Raw genomic sequence first — 24,666 nt, forward strand, 5'->3', positions numbered from 1 at the left:
ATCGGATCATCAATCAAACTCCGCGCCAGTCGTGTCAAACGAAACACATCAAAACAAATTATCTGCCTGTGAGATATGCATGACCACATTCAGTAATCCTTGACGCTTGAGACAATCAAGCTGAAGGCTTCTTTCGTCTCTCAATACTATTTTGAACAATTCAAAACTTCTTCTCACCTAAAGTTCGGAGCGGGAAACCCTTGAGCTAAACACAACAGTGCCAGATCAGTGTGTGGTTCGGCAAAGATCGGTTTCTGGGTCAATGAAGGAGTCTTGGGGGCGGTACTGGAGACGGGTTCTGCAAGTTGAGTTTTTTTTTTTTCAGAAAGTATGACAGATTCATATTTTAACCAGTACCATTTTTTTTTTGTTTTCCAAATTAATGAATGTTGGCACAGGAACACTTCTTCGGGAAATTATAATGGTTCGAAAATCTTAGATTACCTAAACACTGGTACCGGAAATGACTGAGCAGGGCAGAGCATCGTAACATTGGCCTCCCGCTGTACGAGCAGCTTGCGGCTTTCGTCACCGGACGTCAATCTCGGTGCCACACTGCCAACCGGTTCTGTCAAATGTCAAATATACAGACAAATTCACAAAAAATTTGTGTTACCCTGGTTTCTCAACCGAAGAATTTAAATGCAGTTTTCTCCCGCAAAAACCCTGCTCACCAAATGTTGGGATAGAAGAGCTACGATGACCATCGTCGAGCTTACCGAAAGGCGGGAACCGGAAACGACTGTGCCGGGCATAAGAGAGTAATGTTGGCCGTGAAGTGCTCCAGTTGCACTCGCATCGCATCTCCCGACGTTAACCGTGGCGCGACACTGCCAACGGGTTCTAAAGGGGAAGGTAATCGACAATGATTTGATCGTCAATACATCTTCTCATGACCCAAGCTTGAAAGGGTACCTTAATGATGGTAGAAGAATTGATACACGATCTGTAATCTATACCAAGGAGGGCTGATCTAAGCATTTTATACGAAAGATTTCAAATCTCAGATAAGAATGCCTATTCTAATCTATTTAATTGGACATGTTAAGTTTTTCATTGGTAATGCACAAGTCTATGTGTTATGTATATTATAAAAATACACAATTGGGGCCTTATGCCTTATGCCCACAAACACTCCTAGTATCAAAGTACAACTTAAGCTACTTCTTCTACCTCCAAATAGGTTGGTCTTTCATCACGTAGAATTAATAAAAGGTAATAAACAAATTAAATTGATTTCAAGATGCCAATTCGGTATTATTGTGGAACTAATTCAGAACCAGCCAGCAACAGAAGAAGTTAACATTGACAAAAAATAAATGAATAACTCTTCTAAAACTAAGGACATTCCTGGAGTAGTTTGAACCTTCGATAACATGTTTACTATTCTGAAAGAAGAAACCTCTGGGCACGGCTCACCTAAACGCAGGTACCGGAAAGGACTGCGCCGGACACAAAAGCGTTATTTTGTGCGCTACTCTGATATCCACGTTGCGACTTTTATCACCGGTCGTAAGGCGTGGCGCAACGCTAGCAAGGGGCTCTACAGTAAGTGACAAAAAACACGTTAAAAAAAAGAAATTATTGCGGATTAATGTCATATCATCTCATCCGCGGCCTCACATGTCCCCGTGTCGGTGGCGGCATGTCTAACGACCGATCACGCACGATAGTGTTTAGTTCTCTGATGGGATTGGTATAGCGAACCCTGTGCATCTCCGGCAAGAAGATGGCGGCATCGCAATGAACTCGTTGCGTGCGACACTGAGGATCAGATGGTATTACCTACAAACAGCTATCGGGTAGCCCTGGGCCAAGCAGAGCAAAGCTATCGTATTGCTACGCCTCGCGTCTGCCGTCACGATCTTGGAAGGGAAGTCTAGCTTGGGAGCCACTCGACCAAGTGGTTCTAGTGAAGAAATAAAAAATAAAAATAAAAAAGAGCGAAATAATTGTGTCACGTACTCTCTCAATTAGCTGGACTGTTCTTCTGCGTGTTACAGTGGCCGAAGCGGTTTGTGGTTTGTGATCGCTTGTTCTCTTGGTCCGACACTCTACATCTCATTCTGACCTCTAGCATGGCTTAGCACGTTGTGTGTGTAACTGTGTATAGGTGAATGTTAGTTAATATTAATTGTGCAAAACCCAAGGCACCAATAATTAGTGCAAAAGAACCATCCGTTGGCAGATATAGACAGTGACCGATATTTCTGAAACGTTGTCCTTGTGCTCGCGGAATGCAGTGCAAGCGTAAAATAATTCTCTACACTGCTCGTCATATTGGAACTAGGAAGAGTTGATCCATGCAGTTGTAAAAAAACACACATATTCATGGTTAGTACCACAAATAGAACATCTCACTGACTCACACTCGATTTCAATCTCCGTCACACTAACAAGATTATCGTAAACCGTACACCCTTCGGACGATCTGGATTTGGATTCATTTTTACTTCCGTTGTTCCTTTCTTCCAAATTTCATAGTTATGTTTTGCAAGCTGCTCTGTTCGGTTTCGTCAAACGGGCCCAAAGCGGCCCGGACAGTTCAACGTTCTTCTACACGCAACACAGGGTACCCTATCCCAACATTCAGGCAATTTGTTTTGATTTTTGGTTATTTATTTCGCGACAAAATAAGCCAACCGCATATAGTAGTTGTCCTCGAGCGGAAGCTTATTTGGTCGTGATTGAATGCTACAGTCATAAAAGTAAAATAAAACTCACTCTACAGAAACGATGCCTATTTTTTCAGCTTTTCATACAGCTTTTCTCTTAAGAAAATATATAATTTTTTTTATCGAATCTATTCTAACATAATTCATAATTTGTATTAAAATTTCGGTACGACAAAATTACTGAAAACGGTACGACAAATCAATACTGTCGTCAACAAGTGGAGTAATTATCACACAAAATATGCATTTCACGAACACATCAATACTAACACCAACGCTAGATCGGTCAGTTGTTATTGGCTTAATATAATCTGAAACGCTCCATTTGAATTCAGTTCATGAGCGTGAATAAAAAAAAGCAACATGTAGCCTTGAAATGCCATGCGGTGTTCTATCCGATTTGTCTCAGATTATCTCTTATACTCCTCATCGTGAACAATTTAATTCATTGAACTCGATTATGATTAAAGTATGCACGTTTAGTATAAATGACGTAAAAAATAGGTTGAATAAACAAACTTGGTTGAGTTCTAATGTAATTCATGAATATTTATACAGATTTAAATTATTTATAGTATTCTATCTCGTAAGTTCTCAGCCATGGTCACCGGCATACTCAAAAATGTTGAATCGAATAAAATTTACAGCAAACAATCTGTTGTTAAAATATGAAAAAAATGCTGTTTATTTACTTATTGGGCGCACAAAGGCGAAATAACATAATTCCACACCTGACGAAACTCAAAATATGCACTAAGCAAACAGAGAAACGATGAAAAGCTGAATTTATACGCATCGTGAATGAAAAAAGCGATTGTTCCACGATTTACGTTTGATTACAACGTTTGAACATGTAATCGATAAAATTAATTCTGCTATGGATTACATTTGTTATTTACCAATGAATGCAAAACGAATGTCTCATTATAATTTAGTTACACACAAGTTCTTAATTGATGAAACTACAGAATCACACATACAAATAGAATGATTACAAACAAACTTGTGCAAACAATAAAGTTAACTGTCGTTGCACTTTTGAAGGATCGATGGAAAAAGTTTTATTACTTTTATGACTGACGATTATTAGTAGCAAGTGATTGGAAGCATGATTGGCGTCACAAAAAAACCGAAAGTAGCTTTGCGGCAGCCCAACATCACTACTGAGAAGCAGTACGCGCGAATGTGATGGGTATTTACACGGGTTGCGATCACCAGCACGTTCCAAACACTTGAGAAAAAGGGTAAACAATGAACACAGGATCGCACGACACTCTAGGAATAATGTAAAGCAGTTTCTCGTGATCTAAACGCACGACAATATTCATCATCTTGTAGGGAATCTTAAGAGTCTGAGTCTGTCATGGTGGTAGATCATTCGAGGTCCATCGAAGAGATTTTTCAAGTTGGATTTATTTGTAGAGCATTATAAGCAAACACTTTCAGTTGTTTCTGTTAGAGATACTGTTTTAGTAACTATGGAATTGTCAATTTTAGTTTGACACAAAGAGCGCTCTAGATATCAGTATACCAAAATATCGCATTAAATATTTTTTTCTAAAGCAATCCTATTCTAACGTGAAGATATAACAGTACTTAAAGGATTTCAATTAAACTAAAAATATTACTGTAAAACTGTATCAAGAAATATGTAACATCAACTGTCTCTCATCTTCGGTTTTAATTTCTCCATTACACGCTGGAACGGATCAGGCGGTCAGTCGTTCCATTGTTGTTTCATTTTGTTGGTAATCTAACACCACTTGGAACAATGACACGCTCGGTAGATATCTTGTGTTATTATAGGGAGATTAAATAATTACAAAGCGAAGCTAGTGGTGGTAGTGATAGCAGTTATTGGTAGTACAGTGCGGGAGCGAAGTAGCTGACAAGGCCTAGGCCAAATTGTGCTCAAATGAGTGATAAAATGCGTAACGTGGTGTGAATGAGTTGCGAAGGGTCACCTTATTTCCACAAAAAGGGGTTAGTGTACAAGAGATGATGGTGTCGCGCTATACAAGAATATGCTTTACATTATACATGAGAAACAGCAACCTCAAGCCGTATGCGATGACGACGACGAGGCAGGAAGCAACCAGAATCAGCCCAAATCTTCCATGGACCGATCGTGGTTTGAATTTCAGATGCCGCGAAGTAAAGTTCTGTACGCGTTCAATAAGAAGATCACACCATCGGGTGCATCCCACCCTTCGTCACATCGTGGCGGCAAAAGGTGCTGATTTAAAGGCGTGCGACGGACCGAGGTAGTACTACTACCTTTGTGCCGACTCTGTGCGTGTGTTGGCGCGAAGAGTTCACTTCAAATTACCTGTAATTACCAGGCGTCCCTTGGTGGCCGACAGTCGCGTTTCCCCGGTCAGACGATGCTTGGTACGGCACTGGTAGCTCTTGTAACCGTCCTCGGGTCCAACTTCACGAATATGCAGCTCACCGGATGGGAGGACCATGTATTTACCGTCTGCAATGGCGGCCGGACGGAGGGATGATGAAGAAAGATAGACAAACATTAGTCAAATACAGACCCAGCATATTCGGCCAACCCCAACTAACAGATTAACATGCATTCTACTGCATACCACGCAAGACAACGTTCGAGGCAGTGTTCAAAAGTGGCACGGGAGACGATAAACAGTAAAGCGTTTTGTTCTGATAAAAATCAGTGTCAACCACACACACCCCAACTGGAAGGAGGTGAAAGCAAGCGAGCGCGCTTTTTAATTAATCTATTTCTGAGAATTTGAACCATGGGGTAGACTGGACCCACTCTTCCATCTTCTTTCGTTGTAGGTTGTCTTGAAACAAAATAACAAGAAAGCAAGAAAGATAAGATCAAGATAACGTATACAACAAATTTCTCTCGGAGGTTTGTCATGAATTGTTGCGTCAACGGACATCTATTCAACGCTCGTTTACTTCACCCCCGCCAGCGGTTGGAAGTCGTAGGATTTATATTTTGCTGCCGTTACCGTGCCACCTCATGTCACACTCGCAACCACGTTGTCATCGTAGTCATTGGAATCTAGCGTCACATACTGACGATTCGTTTGTCACATTGCCCCCACAGACTCCTGAGAGGGTATTTTCCGCTGCTAAATAAGACATCGGACATCCCCCACCAGCTACGACGACTCATTGGCACAGCGCCGCCGCTCGTCCAGCTCTATTAAGGTACTGGTTCTACTGTGCTACTCCCCCGAAGAAAGAAATGATGCTACCACTTGATGACCGTGGTCAAATTTGACTGAAATCATCATTCGATTCGCTTCGACGTGCAGGCATTACCATTCCATTTTGGGGCGAGCAGCACTTTGAAGCAGCACCGCACATAGTCTTTCCGGCGGCGAACCAGCAGACTTCTGCCCTCGTCGTTTTCGGAGGTCTGTCCATTGTTTTAGCTGGTTGTGTATGCAAATGAGACGTCATAGTCGTGGTCGAACCGGAACCGGGTTCACCCTCACAGTGTGGAGAACCTAGGGGCAATGAGCATTTTTAAGCTTCGATGCATCTTCTTCCTACAACTACTTGCACTGTAGTACACGCACTGAATGATGTGAGGGCTAGCTGGTATAGACGAAAAACTGGTCTTATTTACAGTGGGTTTGTTTGGTAACCTCTTTTTAAAAAGAAAAAAAGTAAATTATATCTTTTCAGATACCTATCTGTTTCTAAATTTTGTCCTGCAATATTGATAATTTCAATACAATTTCAAGGAAACAAAGGAAACCTACAAAGGTTTGCAACACATCGACAATCGAATTCTTTTCTTATAAAAGCTTGTATGATATTTATTTTTATGCATTCGCAGTACTTTATAAAACAATAATCTATTTCAAGTTTTTTGTAGTTCCAATTAACTATAAGACAGTGTTGATATCAATGTTTTCATCATTCAGATATGTCTTAACGCAATTCATTGCTATTTAATGGAAATCTTTTTCACACCACATCAGCAGCAGAAATGCAATAAGAAGTAGTGCATCGAAACTTATATGCCTTAGTTACATAAACTCGATGGACTCGATACGAATCGGACAGATTACAAACCAGACGATATCGATAATATGATTCACTCTAAATTCCCAGCGGGTCGAGTAATCGCAATTTACACACAATTTGCTCCATTCGATTCGTATCGACATAACTGCCCTAGTGTTGGGTGGACCCAAACCCAAACCGCCCGCTGTCCCGAAATAGATATAAAACAATGCAATCGTTGCGTCACGCAAACGGGATGGTGTTTTTTGGAGGAGAAAATTTAAAAATAGTTTGCTTGATTTGGGCTCTATTAGTAATCGGGTCAATATTTTCGAGAATAACGAAAGCGGTAGGGGTTCGGTGTACCCTCTCTTAGTCCTAACGTAAGGATTTTCATTTATTATTTCTAGCGTAAATCTATAACACATAAACAAACAGTGGAAGTTGGCTTGGTTGTTTTTCACAATTTTTGTATAACCAAAGATGGTAAAGAAATTGTTCCATCATACAACATTAAAAGCGCTTCGATTTGTTGTCACAACAGCTGCATTTATTCGTGTGTCAGTGACACCTCGTTGTTAGTAAACAAAGTGGCAATTCTAGGTGGCGTTGGTGTCTTTTTTCACGCTACGAAAGTACCGAACAATTTTTCTAACGGCGTTGAATTATCACCCTATAAGTTTAGTCGTCTCGAGATTAAAGAGGTCGCGTGGGTCGACCATCATGGCAGTTCGAGTTTCGCTTGTGACGCGACGAGGAGGGGTTATTTATTTTTTGATCCGTACCCACACTAGCTTACATACATCATCGCCATCCGGTGCAGTTCATTTCGGCACGGAAACCATTTTCGTTCAATGAACTGCAACCGGCACACACATAGCGTCGAGAACCGCGTGGTCCGAGTGTTCAAAGAATGCCACGGTGGCGAGAAGCACGTGCTTTTACGAGCGTGGCGTCACACAATCGGCGACTCCAACGAAAACACCACCGCCTTTCCTACGCATTTACCGCGCCCGTCATCGCTAGCCGGATGTCGAGAATCGACTCCAAACACAGTCCCGAGCATGTGCAGACACCGAGAACGAAAGTGGTTCAAATGTGAGGTAAAAGGGACCGGTTGGTGGTACAGAAACTACGAGCAACCTGGCGCAGCACATCCTGCCTTACCACATTTTTCGCTCTCCACGAGAGCACTATCAAATAGTAGTGAGCATTTCACAACCTGTTGAACGACATCAACCTGCTCGGAGGCGGCAAGGACGTTAGATAAGAGGTAGGACTGACGGTGTTTTGGTTTGAACGGGAGATACTCTCAACAGCTGGATACCATGGCAACCACGTGTTCTTACCAACGTGAGTTACCGAACCACCACCGCCACCTTCTGAACACTTTCTTTTCCACAAGGTATTGAAAGAAACGCACATAGAGTCCTTTCCAGTACACACGGTTGTACATAAAACAAAACCGAGGTCGGAATGGCTACCTTCAGCTACTCCCACCCCCTCTGGACATGCGCAAACGGTGCAGGTTTACGCGCGAAAACTCCTCAACGGCCTCACCCACCAGTAAATAAATCGCTCCCGCCATCCACGCCGATTCATGGAAGTAACCCCTCTCATGATCGCGAATAAGGGTGGTTATGAATGGGGTGCAGGTGCTCCATGGTGGGGATGGCTAATAGTCCAAAGCAGGCGTTTGGAACACGACTTCCAGCTGTCAAAATTTGCAAACACTGTAGCACAACAAGGATGCAGGCAACGTTGCGCAATCAAGCGACGTTTTACTTTTCTCACTCGAAATTGAAGCGGTATTGTAAAACAACAAATTTTCAAATACAGTAAAAACATATACCGTTATACAAGTAGTGCTTATATTATTTTGAAGGTTTGAAATGCTTAAAACTTTCTTTTTGATTCCATTGATTGTCCACAATTATTTTCTAAAAATTTTTTTTTCGTACAGTAAAGTTTCTGTCAAAATTGTGAACCTGTTTTAAATGTAAACTTCACATTTGCATATACCGCCTGCTATTCTGACACCGAGTGCAGAATGCAAGCTACGGGAAATCTTTTATAATAAATACTTAATAATGATTGTACTAAATTCCCCTAAAAAATAAAATCATTTAACACGTTGAGTGTCAAGCGTTTTAGCACACTTTTTTAGTAAAATATTTTTTAATAAAATTCTTTTGTAACATTTATTAAACCAACGATTGTTGAAGGCTAAGCAAAAACTTAGCTTCCCAAAGAATTGATATTAAATATTACTATAATTTTTATGTTGCATTTTCATTTATTTATGGGGAAAAACTTTTTAGAACTAATGACAGCTGGCTATCAAAATTGATAGCCATGGCAGTCAACGTGTTAAGGTTTGTAAACACAAATTATAGAAGTTATGGAAACAAATAAATCGCAAAAATACTAACATGAATACTACAAGGCATCAAGTTTACACAAATTCAATTAATTAAAGCTAATTTTCGTGCAAACACATGTATACGCTAAATCCACCAACTGAAAATGCTACCGATTTTAAATTTATTCAACGGACGGAATCTTCTAACGACCATTCGGAATCTTCTAACGAAGTTCATATTTGTGTCCACACCAACACAAAGGATTGGTATATTGAAATTTCAGCACGCAAACGCTACACATAAATTAAGTCTTGATGTTTCCATCTCCTCCAAGTATTTTTGTTTCTTTATGCACGCTGTTTTCTATTGAAGCTAACGAAAAAAGGCACACACATTATCACTCCAATCTCTCGAAAGCGCATGAAACATATTTACTAACGGACGAATGGGTGACACTGAGGCGGCATCAGGTCAAACAATTCCTCACATGTGTTAGCCAAATGTGCCAACCATTTCGCTACAAATCGGAAGCATTTTTTTTTGTTCGACTCCATCTGATAAAGTCATTTTTGAGCTTGATGTTGTCCTTCTTTCAAAAATGACGGTTAATCTTTTGCACCAACGATGTTTTAGGAAAGTGATGTTTTTTCTGCACCCATCTCGCGCAGCGCATCATGCTGGGTGGACAAGCATAGTAGTTTGGGCCGAGATCACCAAGCCAAAATAAGAGTAACAGCTGCGATGATTGCGTAGATTGAATAAACGAGGCCATCAGTGGGAAGATCACCAACGCAAGACTGCGGGAACTGCGATCAACACCCATCACAACTTTCTGCGTCTACCTTATGCATCCACACGCGATCGCTGCCGGTCTCGGAAGAAAATTCACAAATCTTCACTGTATGGACCAAAAACGCTACGAAAGCAAGACAAAACGGACCAACACACAAAAACACCTGCCGCCATTGCCACCTTTTTTTCCAGCAGACCTTTGAACTGGTTCTTGCTTCGAACCGGATCAAAACGAACATAACCACCATCTGTTCGCTTTAACAGAAAACCAAAACGTTTCACCTGTTTGTTTATGTTTTTCTATCTTCACGTTTCAGGATTGGATATCCTGTATGCGAGCGGATGATTTACGCTAGAGTAAATGAATTTCCTTGTGATTAACTTACAAACTAGCGGGAAGGAGGATTGTTCGGGAAAAGGTAGGCCGTGAAGCCCATGGAAGTTTGGAGAAGGATAAGGTCATCAGAACCGAACGGAAAAGTGCGAATCGAATTTTCATAATGCTAAAACCAATCAAATCAATCATACTGAGTAAAAGAGGTATAAGTGAAAACCGTAAAAACCAAATTAAAAAGAACAGGAAACACAATGAATGATAGTAAAATCCTGTTAACAACAAAAAGCTAAACCCAAAAGACATAATCGCTGAAAACAGTCGACAACAGATCCACCTATGCTATTTAGAGATGCTGCAGCAAATTTCGAATGTTTCGCGCTCAACGATTCTAGAAGAAAGATGTACCAAAGGCTAGCCAAAAAATTCTGTACTATAATTAATTTCAAACGTCTGAAAAGCGAAAATGGAAAAGGAAACCGAAGAATATTCGAAGAGATTCTTGGCGAGGGAACGCTAGCGGAAGTCCACAAAAGTAACTGAGAGAAATTTGGCGTTGTTTCGTTACCGAACAATTCGTCCTTCTTGAAGCTGGTGCCATCGGTTGCGGTCCATTCGATTATCTCGACATGGTCGGCAACGAACGACGGAATCTGGCATTTGAACAGGGCCGTGTTTCCGCGGATCACAAATACATCGTACACTTGCGCCTCGTAGTATTGATTTACGACTGTAAAGAAGCGGGGAGACAAATTTTGAAACCGGAATCATATTGGACAAAAACAACCAAACAAACGTAAAATTAGCACAAACTAATCTGAAGCAAAACCGGAATTCCTCACGATAGATTTAGCAGGAAATAATGAGTTGCAACCGTTCAGTACTGCTGGTAGAATAATAAAAGAATAGCAAAGCCAATGGTTGATTGATGGACTGGCACGATAGAGGATCTTTTGCCAGTCACAAGAAAAAAGAAGGGCAGAGTGGACTGGGACATCAGCGGACTCAATTATCAGCGGCAGAAGGTAATGATTTCCCGTTTCCTCACCGGTTGACGCATTCAGTTCGATTTCTGTGCCATCGTCCGCTACCCACGATGTGACACTTATGAAATCCGCGATGAATGACGGTATGAGACACTTCAGTATGGCAGCATTGCCGTTCAGAACGTACTCGTCGATGACGCGCGTTTTGTAGAACTGATGTATGACTAAATTTCAGATGGTTTGGCGAGAAGGAAAACAATCGTTGCCTTTAAAATACTAAATTTTCCAACAAATTTTAGGGAGAGCATATGATCTACTCGACATTGTAAACACATAAGACCAATGAAGCGAAACGCCGGGACATACGAAAGAGGGGGTTAAACAGGATTGTTTTGAAGGATAGTGGAAGAAACTCATTGGTAGAGAGTTCACAGTGACCGGTGAAAAAGTATCATCGGTCAATTTACCAAAGGCACCATCCGTAACGTGATGGTATTCTTCGCCATCGTCCGCCACCCAGGCGTCCACGAACACGAAGTCGGAGATGAAGGACGGAATCAGACACTTCAGAATCGCCGCATTGCCATTCAACACAAACTCGTCCGTCAACCGGGTCTGGTAGTACTGGTGAACAACTACGGAAGGAACAAACAAGTAAATCAGATTACCCGAACTGGTAAACATAAATAAAACCTTTGCAGCATCAAAATAATAACAACTGGCACCGAGTGAGACTTTTTACTAATCGGAACGCGTGAAACTTAAATGATGATTCCTGTGGCGAACCGTTTCTCTATTTGTGGGTAATAAAGTCAAGGGGTGGGAACTTATTGAACGAAGGGAAGGGATAATACTATAGTGCTTCGAGGTGAATGTAAATTCCCTAACGAACCGAATCCGTTTGCCTCATCGGCATTCATACTGATCGTTTGGTCGTCAATGTCCCAGGAGTCTATTGTTATAAAGTCCTGCAGAAAGGATGGCACGAGACACTTCAGGATGGCGGCATTTCCGTTCAGTACGAACTCATCGTTAACCCGAATCTGGTAGTACTGATGAACGACTGCATGTGACCAACGAACAAAATAAATTAAATTAATACTATAGACAATAATGAGATTAATACCGACTCAAAAATATGCCATGCTAGTCTTGTTCTGTTTAGTAAATAAAACAACTGTATACACATTATATAGAATAGAAGTAACGAAGAGAAAACCATGGAACAAGGAAAACGTGGAGCGCAAAAACGATGCTCTACTATCATTCACCGTAATGTTCGTTTTCTCCCGGATAAAATTCACCGCCGTCAGAATCGGACCACTGATCGACGATCACAAAGTCGGACACGAACGAAGGAATCTCGCACTTCATGATGGCTGAGTTGCCCCGTATGACGTACTCGTTATCCGCTTCCGCTTCGTAGCTTTGGATGACCACTGCACGAAATTACGAAAGAATGTAGAGAAGATCCTCAAACTGTCTCTGAAGGTGAATATTCTACCAATCACAAGTGCGCGTACGATCTATTGTGACCATTAAATAAACGGATATAACCAAACAAAAAAAAACCATTCCCGTTCAGCGAAAGGAGGTGAAACACTGGATTGTTGGGATGTACTTTGGGAAGCTAATAACTAAGCACGTTTTTCAAGAATGTTTCCCCAATCAAATTATCTTCAACTGGTACCCGAAGCATCACTGTTAGTGGACAGACTGTACTCGTTGCCAGAATCGTTGATCCAAGAATCGATGGTCACGAAATCCGCAATGAAGGAAGGAATTTTGCACTTTAAGATGGCCGAATTACCTCGGATAATGTACTCATTTTCGGCTTCGGTGACGTAATATTGATTGACAACTATTGTTTCACAAGAACAAAGCACACATTAATTAAATATAAGCCTTTTTAATAGTTTCACAATAGGAAAATCGAACCTTACAAGAAAAATCTAGAAACCTGCAACTATATCCTTCAAAAATCTATCGCCACAAAACTGATTATAAAGTAAGATATGAAGAAGAACGCAAGAGAAAAATGGTAAATATTGCGGACAAGTGATTGATGTCGTACCATGACAAAGGATAAAAATGTAGAGAAGTACACGTTTAATTGAAATTTTAGAAACTCTTCAAAAACCAGAAAACCATGCAAATCAAAAAACACATTCGCACATCATTTTGTTCGAACAAGACCACCAGAATAAGGACAAAAGGTCGCCGGGCGCATGGATGGGAAAATGAAAGGGACAAAATTCTCAGCAGAAAAGAAACATCTCATTAGGATTATAGCAACCGTAGTCTTGTTCGTCGCCGTGATACTCGTTGCCATCATTATCAATCCATGCCTCAACCTGAACGAAATCGGCAATAAACGATGGCACTTTGCACTTCAGGATCGCCGAATTCCCCCGAATGGCGTAATCGGTTTCGCCGTCCGTTTGATAGAACTGATTTACCACTGAAATAATTTTACACCAGGCGAACCGAGAAACAACAAGTGGTCAATAAAAGGTTGTAATAAAAATAAGAAATAAAATTGTTTTTAAATAAAATAATCTGGAAGTGAAAGCTAATCTATGATTTAAAACCGAACAGACCCGATGAGAAGAGTAGAAGCCAACAGGACAAATGTGTAGAAGGAGAAGGAGTAGATGTATCAGTTAGCTGTCAGCCCTGAGAGAACATTCACCATTGGATTCGTGATCTGTGTGATAGTGGTACTCATTGCCATCGCTATCTAACCACGTCTCGACGAAAACGAAATCCGTGATGAACGAGGGAATTTTACACTTTAAGATGGCTGAATTGCCCCGAATAATGTATTCATCTTCCGAGCCCGTTTGATAGTACTGGTTGACCACTGTGGAAGTAAATCGAAAGAAATTATGAGAAAAACGAAGGGGAAAATTTTAGACAAACACGATTATGCAATTGTATTTGAATTCTAGCAAAATAAACCGAATTGATCGTAAAACAAAAAACGTATGAGCCTAATCAAGAGTTACAAAATAAAAATCTAAAACGATAGACGAGAAGATATCAGATTACAGGTCCCTGAAGTTTTTTTAGGAACAAGGGATAGGATGAGGAACATAACTCTACTAGACAACGTATTCGCTCCCCCTCTGTCCTAACCATAACTTTCAGATTGCACCAATTCGACGCCTTTCTCGTCGATCCAAGATTCCACGCGAACAAAATCGGCCACAAACGATGGTATCGAGCATTTGAGAATGGCGGAATTCCCCCGTATGACGTACTCAGTAAGGATTTCCGGCTGGTAGTGCTGATTGATAACTGAAGAAGGCAAAGTGGAGAAGATAATTGCAACCTAATGTCAAGAGTTTGTGGAACCAAAAATGAAAGAAAACTTAATTAATCAAAGACTAAATCATCCAGAGTTAGGTACAAAAATTCGATGCACCCGTTTGCGAAACATGGAGGATTAAGGAAAGTTGGTGGAGTGATCGTTGAACGGGGATCGGTGGACACTACCGTAGTTTTCCGATGGAAGCAGCTCATTATTTTCCTCATCTATCCATGCTTCAACTCGTACGAAATCGGATACGAATGAGGGTATCGAGCATTTAAGAATAGCACTGTTTCCACGTATGACGTACTCCATCAGAATGTCTGCACCGTAATGTTGATTTATGACTGTCGAATGGGAAACCGGTAAGCCAGGTGAAATTAAATATGAGCTACATAATTTGTCAAACAAGTTTACCCCTAATTCTCTGCAAGACGAACTCAGTCGATAACTAAAATAAAGCCCGTTTTAACAGGAACAAGGAAAAGAATCTGGGGACGGGACGTGGGACGCCGCACGGTCTTTGATAAAGCAAAATGTACCAGTTTCGAATGTGGACGCATTGTAAATGCTACCATCGCTACCGATCCACGATTCCACCTTCACGAAATCTGTCACGAAGCTGGGAATATTACACTTCAGCACAGCCGTGTTGCCCCGAATAACATACTCGGACACAACTTCCGCCTCGTAATACTGGTTGACAACTAAGAGCAAATGAAGGAAAATTAACATCCATCGTATAACTGAAGACAAGTGGGACTTTAAATACAGGTATGTTTTAATTTTTTGTAATGCTTATCGAAACGAAATTTACAATCGGAGTGAGCATTGAGTAAGGTAGTTATCGGAAGGATCACTAAGGAATAGGGAATTTGATTGACTCGAGAAGTAGAAAGCTCTAGGGGAGACAAACCGATTTCAAAATCCTGCTGATCGACATGACTGGACCGATTTTCCATATGCTGATAGACATTGCCGGCATCATCGTTCCAGGACACAACGGATACAAAATCGGCCACAAACGACGGTATGGAGCACTTGAGGATGGCTGAATTGCCGCGAATAACGTAAGCATTGTTTACCTCCGAGTCGTAGTACTGCTGGACCACTGATGAAACCGAACGGACCAACATAATTCAATAACTAATCGTAATTAACAAGGAAGAGAAAGTTCATCTGAAGTGGCAAAAGGAACAAATCATAATATGGATGGAAACTGGAGGAAAAGAAAATTTAATCCAACTAACAACACCAGACAGAACGAACCCTCATCCGTGGAATTGGAATAGAAGCTATCGTTAGTGTCCGTATGCCAGGACACGATCTTCACGAAATCGGCCACGTAAGACGGTATTTGACACTTCATCAGGACCGCATTACCGCGAATGGCATACTCCTTGTTTACGTCCACGTCATAGTACTGAGCAATCACTGAAGGGGCGGTGACACAAGAATTTTAGTATTCCTAACTAATGCCTTCACACTAAAGGAAAAAATAACGCTGTCTTTCAATTCCAAAACGAAACAGATGGTAGGCAATAACCTCAGATAACTTTTTTCAAATATTTCTAACAAAGCGCTTCAGGAGAATCTGTCGTGGCTGTTACAGGAGGTAATCTAAAAAGTGGAAAACTAATCCTTCAAGGTGCACAAATGGACGTAGGATGCAAAGGCAGAGGATCCCGGGAGCAGCTTATCCTACAGTAAACAAGTTCTGAAACGAGCCATGTCATCACGGTCGCTAGCTTCGTATCTTCACCATAAGAGTCTGCTGAATACACGAAAGTTTCGTCCTGTTCGCCACCGGTGGTCCACGAAACGACATCGACAAAATCAGCCACGAACGACGGGATCAGGCACTTGAAGATGGCGGAGTTTCCCAGGATCACGTGCTCCTTGTTGACATCGACCTCGTAGTACTGGGACACGACTGAGTGGAAAACGCAATCGCATAACAGTTATGAAGGGGAGACTGGGACACAAAGTGAAAACTGGACTGAACCATTCAAACTGACGAAACGACTACCGTGTTTGGCAAGGAGCAGCCCTCTTTTCTCAATCAACCCGCCCTGTTTCAGTTTTCGTAGAAGACCATTGCTGAAATTTGGGTATCATTTGAATGTGTAAATAGCCGGTACGAAACATCTGCTGAGTCGGAAGTACAGTATGGGAAACGCATGTAAACAAGCACTGCACCACAATCGATCGACGAATCTTTAGAGGATGAGCTAACTTTGATGGTCGATGAGGACGGATGATACGTTCTCCTTTTCCCCGACGAAAGGGGGCGCTCGTGATGCTTCGGTCGTTAATCCGCTTGATATCCTTATCATCACGTGCACGGAACACATTGTATTGGCCTTTGTTAGCGATTTCCCGGATGAGCTCGATACTACGCTTTTGCACACCCATCATTTGCCTTATTTTTGCGTTACATTCCTTGGCCTTCTTGATATTTTGGATTTATAAATAAGGCTTATTTTCTCATACAACCACTATACAAAATAAACACAGCTGCCGAGGGGCCATACTCGATGTAGACGGCTATCAACATTCAATTTGCATTGCATTTCTTCACACACATGCTGCGATCGTGCCTTGTCAGGCCATTTCACTCTTTCACAATTTGTTACTTCCTTCATCATAGGTACCATCTCCATCGTACGAACATGCACACCCTCACCGCCGATGACAATGCACACTTGAATGCACTTCAAACGTAGCGACAGACAGACCACATCGAAGCAATTTCCATACTTCTTTCAACAGCTTCTCGCATTCTTTGGCGTACACTCTAATACCGAACCATTTTATTCCCCTTTTTCCCCATTGCACTCTTCCGCCTTTCCTCTTCTTACTCTGCTTTTCCACATTGACCTTCTGCGGCCGAGCCATTCGCTTCGTACATGCACTTCCCAAACTCTGGTCACATACACACTCTTCCGGGGAAAGATGATTGAAACACAAACACATTGCCATAGGCATTCCCAAACCCGAACGAAAATGCACTGCATACAACGGAAAACTGCACAAGCTACAGTACGAAGGACCGAACAAAAAAAACACTGATGGATGCCTCGACGAAGAACAGGACGAGCATCGGGATTATCCTTCGCGTATTTTTTCTCTGGCCTGTGGTATAGTGGTATAGGTGCGTGATGGCAACCGCAGACCGACTCGTCGCAGGCAGATGTTTCGTACTGGCAACATTCAAAGGAGAAGCACCGTAAACTTACCGGCTCGAACGTTGACATCGCGCGAAATGACCGATCCAAATTGGTTCTTGGCCATGCAGGCGTACACCTGGGCGTGTACCTCCTGCCGGTAGTCCTCGGCGCGGAACGGCGGAAACACAAGGTTTCCGTTCGGCAGGATCTGACGCAGCCCGGGTACATCGCCGACGGCCGTGCCATCGCTGCGGATCCAGATCATTTCCGGTGGTGGATTGCCGGTCGCGCTGCACTCTACCACGGCTCCGGTCGAGTTGGAGAAATCGATGCGGTTCGTCGGTTCCTTCAGGAAGACGGGCCCTTTCGAGTCGTCTACCTTGCCGGCGGCCATGGCGCCTTTGTTGGAAAACGAAAAAGGGAAAAGGAGGAGAGAGCGAATTGGTTAGAATTGGTACGCGTATTGCATAGTTGGTGAAAAATAATGGCACCAAAGCAAAAATCTGAGCATGATCGAAATAATATTTCTTTTACATCATTTTGATTTAATTATAGAACAAGAATTGAGAACTAGACTTTTGTCTCACATAATGACGGTGGCAACCAGTGCACATGTGCGTGATACTTGTTGTAGCTTTCGCTTCGTGTATTTCTAGTTGCGCCGACACACGAAATATCTTTACGTATTTACGAAGTGAATAATTTATCTTATTGAACTGGACTGAAGCACTTTAGAACAGGTGACCCTAAACTGTGGACTTTCTCCACGACCGAAGGGTCTGGAAATTGAAGCAGTTGATCAATTAGTTCTGTCCGAAATGCTCGCTATCTCTTGTCGAAAAGGTCTCCGTCAATCAATTTACGCATAAAACAACGGACGACAATCTGGCAAACCAAATGTTACTCACCATTGAGACAATTGAATCCACTTAGTAGGCAGAATAACGCGAATGCAATCACCGCGGAACGCGATGTGTCGCGAATCAGCATCATGCTTTTTTTTCCTGTGCTTTTCTGCTTTCGCACAGCTCCGAAATCACGCACCGTTCGCCGAATCCGACACTAAATATGATAAATTTCGTCCTTTACGCACGCGGTAAAATGGCACACTGCACAAGTAATCGTACGCTCTACACACTGCACACTGCGTTTTTCTCGGTTTACGGTAAGATTTAAACCAGGAGCAGCCCTACCGCCTCGAGGGCCAACTGTGTACGGAGGCTTCCTTACGCTCCGCTGTCAGCGAAGGATACGCCTGCAATGTAAAACAAGGATACGGGTTGACGTATGGGAAATATAATCGATTAGTTGGCGAGCAAACTCGCGGGACAAAACACATTTTTTCCAGGCAATTCATCCATACAAGCATACATTCTACGCTTAAAACGCAACTTTACAACGCACACCTCATGAGCGGACGGAATAGGGTGAAGAAAAGAAAATTTTCACGTTCGCCATCAACGCGACGGCTAATGGGTGGAAAAACACACGAGCAAAAAAAAGAAAAAAAAGGATGTGTCGGATGTGAAAATGGAGATTTGCGATTGTTTTTCCTGCGTTTACTTGCCCGCACAGCTTGTTCGATTCAATATTTCACCTTAATGCTGATAATCCTGCACGTTGCTTCTTTGGGATGAGCCTGGTCAAACACTGCCGTAGGACAAATACCAATTTTCCCAATGTGGAAAATTTCACGCCTAGCACAAGACAAGAAAACCCTCCCGAGTCCGTCACGGACTTTTGTGTTGTGTTTGACGCAGAGCGCTGTCAACTTTGTTGACGGTAGATTTTACCGCTACGGTTTCATGTTTTTTTCTAAAAGCCTGCGGTGGGAACGTGTTCGCTCGAAGGGGGCGAAAAGGTAAATCAGTAGTATTTCCAATTTAGGTTGCAAAAGCCAATTCTCGCATAACTTTTTAGTTTCTTGACCAATTTTTACAAATAACCCCTCAAACGAAAGGTCTTTTCAAGACGCGTAACTTTGTTTCAAGCAGCATATTATATTTTGACCATCTTTTCTAGTTTTTCTATCAGCTCTCGCCGAGCGAAGAGCAGACAATTTCCTCTCCGAGAGAACGAACCGGGTCACGAACACATTTGCACTATGCGCACCAACACATGTGCATCTGTGTACAGACACAATGCTCTCCCGGTTCGGTTTACCGGTTCGTAGAACAGACCGCGGTATCGCTTCGATCGGCAGCAATTTCGCCCGGATTTTCTCCAAAATTTGGGAGAGAATTCGCCTTTTCGCGCCAAAAACGATCGGCGAAAAGGGTGAGCTAGTGGCGGGTCATGCAAACCTGAACCTGTGAATAAAACAGCTCTCATGGGGTCATGGCTCATCGGCTTTAGGATTTGAATGTCTCAAATACGTTAAATGTAATATCCTTAAAAATTGACACAAAGTACCAGTTTCCTTACCTGCAAAATATGCTTATATTCTTACGTAAATCATTGAATGAGTTAAACAAATCATATGAAAAATTCGCAAGTTTGATGTACATGTATTATATGACGGATTGGGATTCGGATTCGGAGCTCCCGGATCTCCAAATGAATTTCAATCGAAAGATTGGATCCCAACCGGTAATGAATTTTCCCAACACTACTTTTGTGTCCGCAGCGCGGACAGCTGTCAGATTGTGTTCCAAAAATCCAAAAACGACCCAAAACGAGTGCAGCTGTCGTGCGACATATGTTTTGGAACTCCGCAACATGCAGGGTTTGTGAACGGGCCGGAGATAGCCACGTTTGGAAAAATGTTAACTAAACGGACGTTTAATGTATTATGACCTCAATGACCTTAAAGAATTTTGGTTTACCGTTGTTTTAAGAAGCATAACAAATGAATAGATAGATGCATAAAATGAAAAAGCATGAAAAAGTGATCTGTGGTTGTGACGAACCCAGCGGGTTCTGCATTTGTTTGTACGGAACGGCTTGAACCTAGCACCCTGGTTAACACCATCACTACATTTGACAACTATTGGAAAGGATTAGTGATGGGGAAACTGAATCCCTACAGGGATTCGAATCTTTCGATTCAAATCCATTCCGAGATCCGGATCTTTGAATCCGAATCCCAATCCGTCATATCATGCGTGCTTACCTAATTTACCGATTTTTCATATGATGTGTTACTTTAACAATTGTACAATCAATGGTTGAATTGATCTAAAGGCTAAATCGAGCTTTTGAATGGTCCCCAGTACCATCTGGATCGCTATCGCTATCCGCTCCCAGAGGGAGCTGTTTCATTTCAGTTCCGAGGAAACTACCCACCACTATGCGCACAATTTGAGAGAGAAAAGAGAATTGAAAATGCTCTCGCAACATCGCAAAATCTCTCTTTCGAAGAGAGAGATTGCGCATCGGGACCTTTCGAACTCTGCCGGCCTGGGATTATATGAAAATGACATTTGGAGGTTTTCGAAGAGTTTCGGTCGACCGGGCCATGTTTACAATGTGTCGCAGAATTAATTTCTCCAAAACTGGAAACGATGGATAGGTCTTTACTTCGACAAAGTTGTTGGTCTGCAAAAGACCTTTCGTTTGAGGGGTCTGTCGTAAAAATCGGTCCACAGAATCAAAAGTTATAGGCAAATTGGCTGTTTCGGCCATTTTCCCATACAAAATCATTTCGCAAAAACTAAGTAGCCTGGAAAATCTAACTATCGTTAAAGTTGTGTGTCTTGAGCAGACCTTTCATTTGAGGGGTCAATCGTGAAAATCGGTTCAAAGAATCAAAAGTTATTAACAAATTGGCAAATTTTTGCCTAAATGGCTATTCGAAATATTGAGTACCTTGTTCCGGAGATTTCCGAAGCTTTTCGAAAAATAAACTTTCTCAAAAACTAGACAATATTGAACGATCTTTCGTTACACAAAGTTGTGTGTCTTGAGCAGACCTTTCATTTAAGGGGTCACATCATAAGGCAGCTTGGTTGTTTCAATTTGAAATCTTTGATTTCTGAATGAATTTCACGACAATGACGAATCACCAGCTGCCAACTTTATCACGTTGACAAAACCATCTGTGACAGCGTAAAATTGTCGCCTTAAAGGCCATTCTAAGAATCGAACCATTGTGGTAGCCAGACGAACGTTAACGTTTCGTAACGTAAATCGTTTTCAAAGCAAAGTGAAGTTTAATTGGTGTAAATATGTCTCAAATGGTGAATGCTTTGCAATGCAATTGTAACAATAGTGAAAGCAGTGTGCCAGACGGGATATTGTGCCAAGATGCACCAACAGTCACATTCTCGGAACCTGTGGTAAGTGTGGAATGTTTAAGTTTTCGTTTTTTTTTGTATGAAAAACGTTTGGAAAACGTATATAATTAATCTATATTGCTTACTGTAATATGTGGTCATATCAATAGAAACATTAATCTAATATATAAAAGTCACCGTTGTCTGTGTATATATAACCCTACCCCTCCCGAACACCTCCCCTCTAAAATTAATGAAAAACAATTATAGTTCAACAATTATTGAACGAGTTTTCACAAAAATTAGTACACATACTGCTCACATAGGGACATACCATGGTTTAAAATTTCATCTTTCTAGAGGAAAGGGAAAGGGGGGCTCCCTACTACTCCCTACCTTAAAAATGGTTAAAATGCAATATGGGTATCAATTTCGCAGTATTTATGGTTTCTAAATCGAATGACCTCACTATTAATGTTCAATCTTAGCCCAAACTCCCTCTTCCCTCCTCCTCTTCTTCAGCAAATCAAAAGCATAGCTCAAAATGAAAAGTGTTAATTCTTATCACAAGTATGCAACGCAAAATCTACTAAGTGTATCTGTGCCAAACTTGGCTGGAGTGTAACTCATTTTCTCGAACTAAATCGAACCCAGACATCCCAGATTTCTATCACCTGGACGATAGAAATTAAGTAAAACAATATAATGCCACATTACTACGGAAGCGACGGATTTAAAAAAAGCGTACATATCGTGGAGTGACGGTTTTACTGGGGTATTTCTCATACTTGCTTCAATTGATTAATTTTAAATGGTTGAACCAAGGTGGAAGCACAATTAGATAGCGAATGCAAAATGTATATTAACATGGTTTCGTCGACTAAAGGTAATACTAAAAAATACCACTATCCCCAAAACGCTAAATTTAAGATTGCAAAACTCAAGATACTGAATGAAAACACTCTTTCGTTTTTTAATTTCTTTCTACCCAGATGAAATCGGGTTAATCAGCTAGTATTTGTATAAAAAAAACTGCCCTCCTACGAAAAAAGGCTACAATTGAAGCGCGATAGGCACAAATATACTTTAAATAAAAACGACAGGAACCTAAAATTCCAAAAGGAGGATTTTCGAATAGATCAGCTTTTAACAACTAACTTGAAAAGACCTTTCATTTAAGGGGTCAATCGTGACAATCGGTTGAAAGAATCAATAGTTATTAACAATTTGCCACGCGGTGCCGCCGGTGGGTTGTATTCTGTTCCAATCATCTTGCATGCGTGTTTAGAGATTGTCCGTTTACGAAGGAAATCATCTAAAATCTTCCATAGGTGTTTTACCAGGTTCATATCTGGACTCTGTGGGAAGCGAATGGAGTTGTTTACGGCTGTGTGCTTAGGCTCGTTATCTTGTTGGAATAGGAATCTTACTTGAAATCCTAACTTCTCGGCGCTTTTTATACAACTGTCTTTCAAAATTTGAACGTAGGTTTTGTGATCCTTTATCCCATCAATGAAGTGCAGCTGCCCCACTCCTGCTGCACTAATGCATCTCCAAACCTTGTCGGAACTTTCACCATATTTCACCGTTGAAATAAGATTCTTTGTTTGCATCTCAGTATTGCATTTTTTATGTGGTTAAAGCTCGTGGCTCCACCTTTTCGTTGCTTACTGTCGAATGTTTTTGTAACGAAGAATCGATCAATTGCCGATTGAGCTTTAAAACGAGGTCTGGCCACAAGTTTTGCTATCTCGTTGGTAGACTCATGCAATCGAACGATTCGTTTTTCTCGTCAAAGGTTGTCTCTAACGCCTTTTGATCTATGTTGTGAACTAACTGGACATTCCGAATTAATTAAATTCCGTTCATTTTCACTACTTTCCGTTAAGTCGTTAATTCGTCATAGACCATCGACCAAGTGGTAAAATAATCCCTTTTGTCAATTTTTTGTTCATGTCCCGACGCCTCCTTAACAAAAGGTTTAAATAACGCGAACCGACCATATTCTTTTAAGAAACTCAATGTACTGCCGGTCCCATGTGCATTATCTTCAAACTATTCTGAGGATTATCCTCTTTTGCAAAATGATCTTTACACTGTTCGCTTTTATATATGTTAGTTCATCAGTATTTTTTATGTTAACTTTAAAAAACTCAAAAATGCAACGTTTGATCACCTTTTCGTAATCAAAGCCCAATTCATTCGCAAATTCATCACACATTTGATAAGACATGCAACTTTTTTTGAAAAATAATAAAATTATTTCAACTTTAAAATTTCAAAAAAATAAGGTGGGTAAATGATGGGGCCCTCGATAACTCGGGGCCCTAAGCAGCTGCTTAGTTTGCTGCTTACCCTATGATCCGCCTCTGCATGTGTGCCTCACGTAATTATATATTTAACGTGTTCTTCAAAGTTAAAATTCAATATTATTTCTCTCGATTTGAGGTGACGCACATTTATCTAAATCGTGCAGTGCTGTACGAAATTGTAAGGCTGCCACATATACTTCTTCTTCTTCTTCTGTTTTGCGATTTCGGGGTATATCCTCTTACGTTGATTCGAACACTATGTTCACTTTCACGTATTCAGAGGCGTATCGACTCTGTCCAAACTCCTATATAGGGGTTCGTCCTTTGGGAGATATATAGTAGTAGTTAGTTTGTCTGTTTTGATGGTAGTAGAGTGATAGTAGTAGTTAGTTTGTCGGTTTTGGGTCTGAAATAAGGTTGGTATGTGTTTCCATACATAATTTTTCTAGTGATAGGAAGGTGTAATATGTGAGGGGGCAACTGTATTATTTTCCAGGAGCTCGAATTGGCT

At 41.3% G+C, this 24,666-nt stretch overlaps 1 protein-coding gene across 1 annotated transcript in view; it reads right to left on the minus strand.

Annotated features, from left to right (window-relative positions):
• LOC131259281 (cell adhesion molecule Dscam2) overlaps positions 1 to 18,663 on the minus strand; it is a 57,308-nt gene extending 38,645 nt beyond the window's left edge. Inside the window, exons 1-5 of the mRNA XM_058260733.1 lie at positions 18,538 to 18,663; positions 17,699 to 18,028; positions 11,209 to 11,370; positions 5,005 to 5,154; positions 445 to 568 (exon numbers count right to left, since the gene is read on the minus strand). Coding sequence (XP_058116716.1) covers positions 445 to 568; positions 5,005 to 5,154; positions 11,209 to 11,370; positions 17,699 to 18,028; positions 18,538 to 18,622 — 851 coding nt within the window. The 5' untranslated portion in view covers positions 18,623 to 18,663. The remainder of the gene's footprint in view (positions 1 to 444; positions 569 to 5,004; positions 5,155 to 11,208; positions 11,371 to 17,698; positions 18,029 to 18,537) is intronic.
• Positions 18,664 to 24,666: the final 6,003 nt, after the last annotated feature.

Source organism: Anopheles coustani, chromosome 3, assembly GCF_943734705.1.
Source record: "Anopheles coustani chromosome 3, idAnoCousDA_361_x.2, whole genome shotgun sequence".
Lineage (NCBI taxonomy): Eukaryota > Metazoa > Arthropoda > Insecta > Diptera > Culicidae > Anopheles > Anopheles coustani.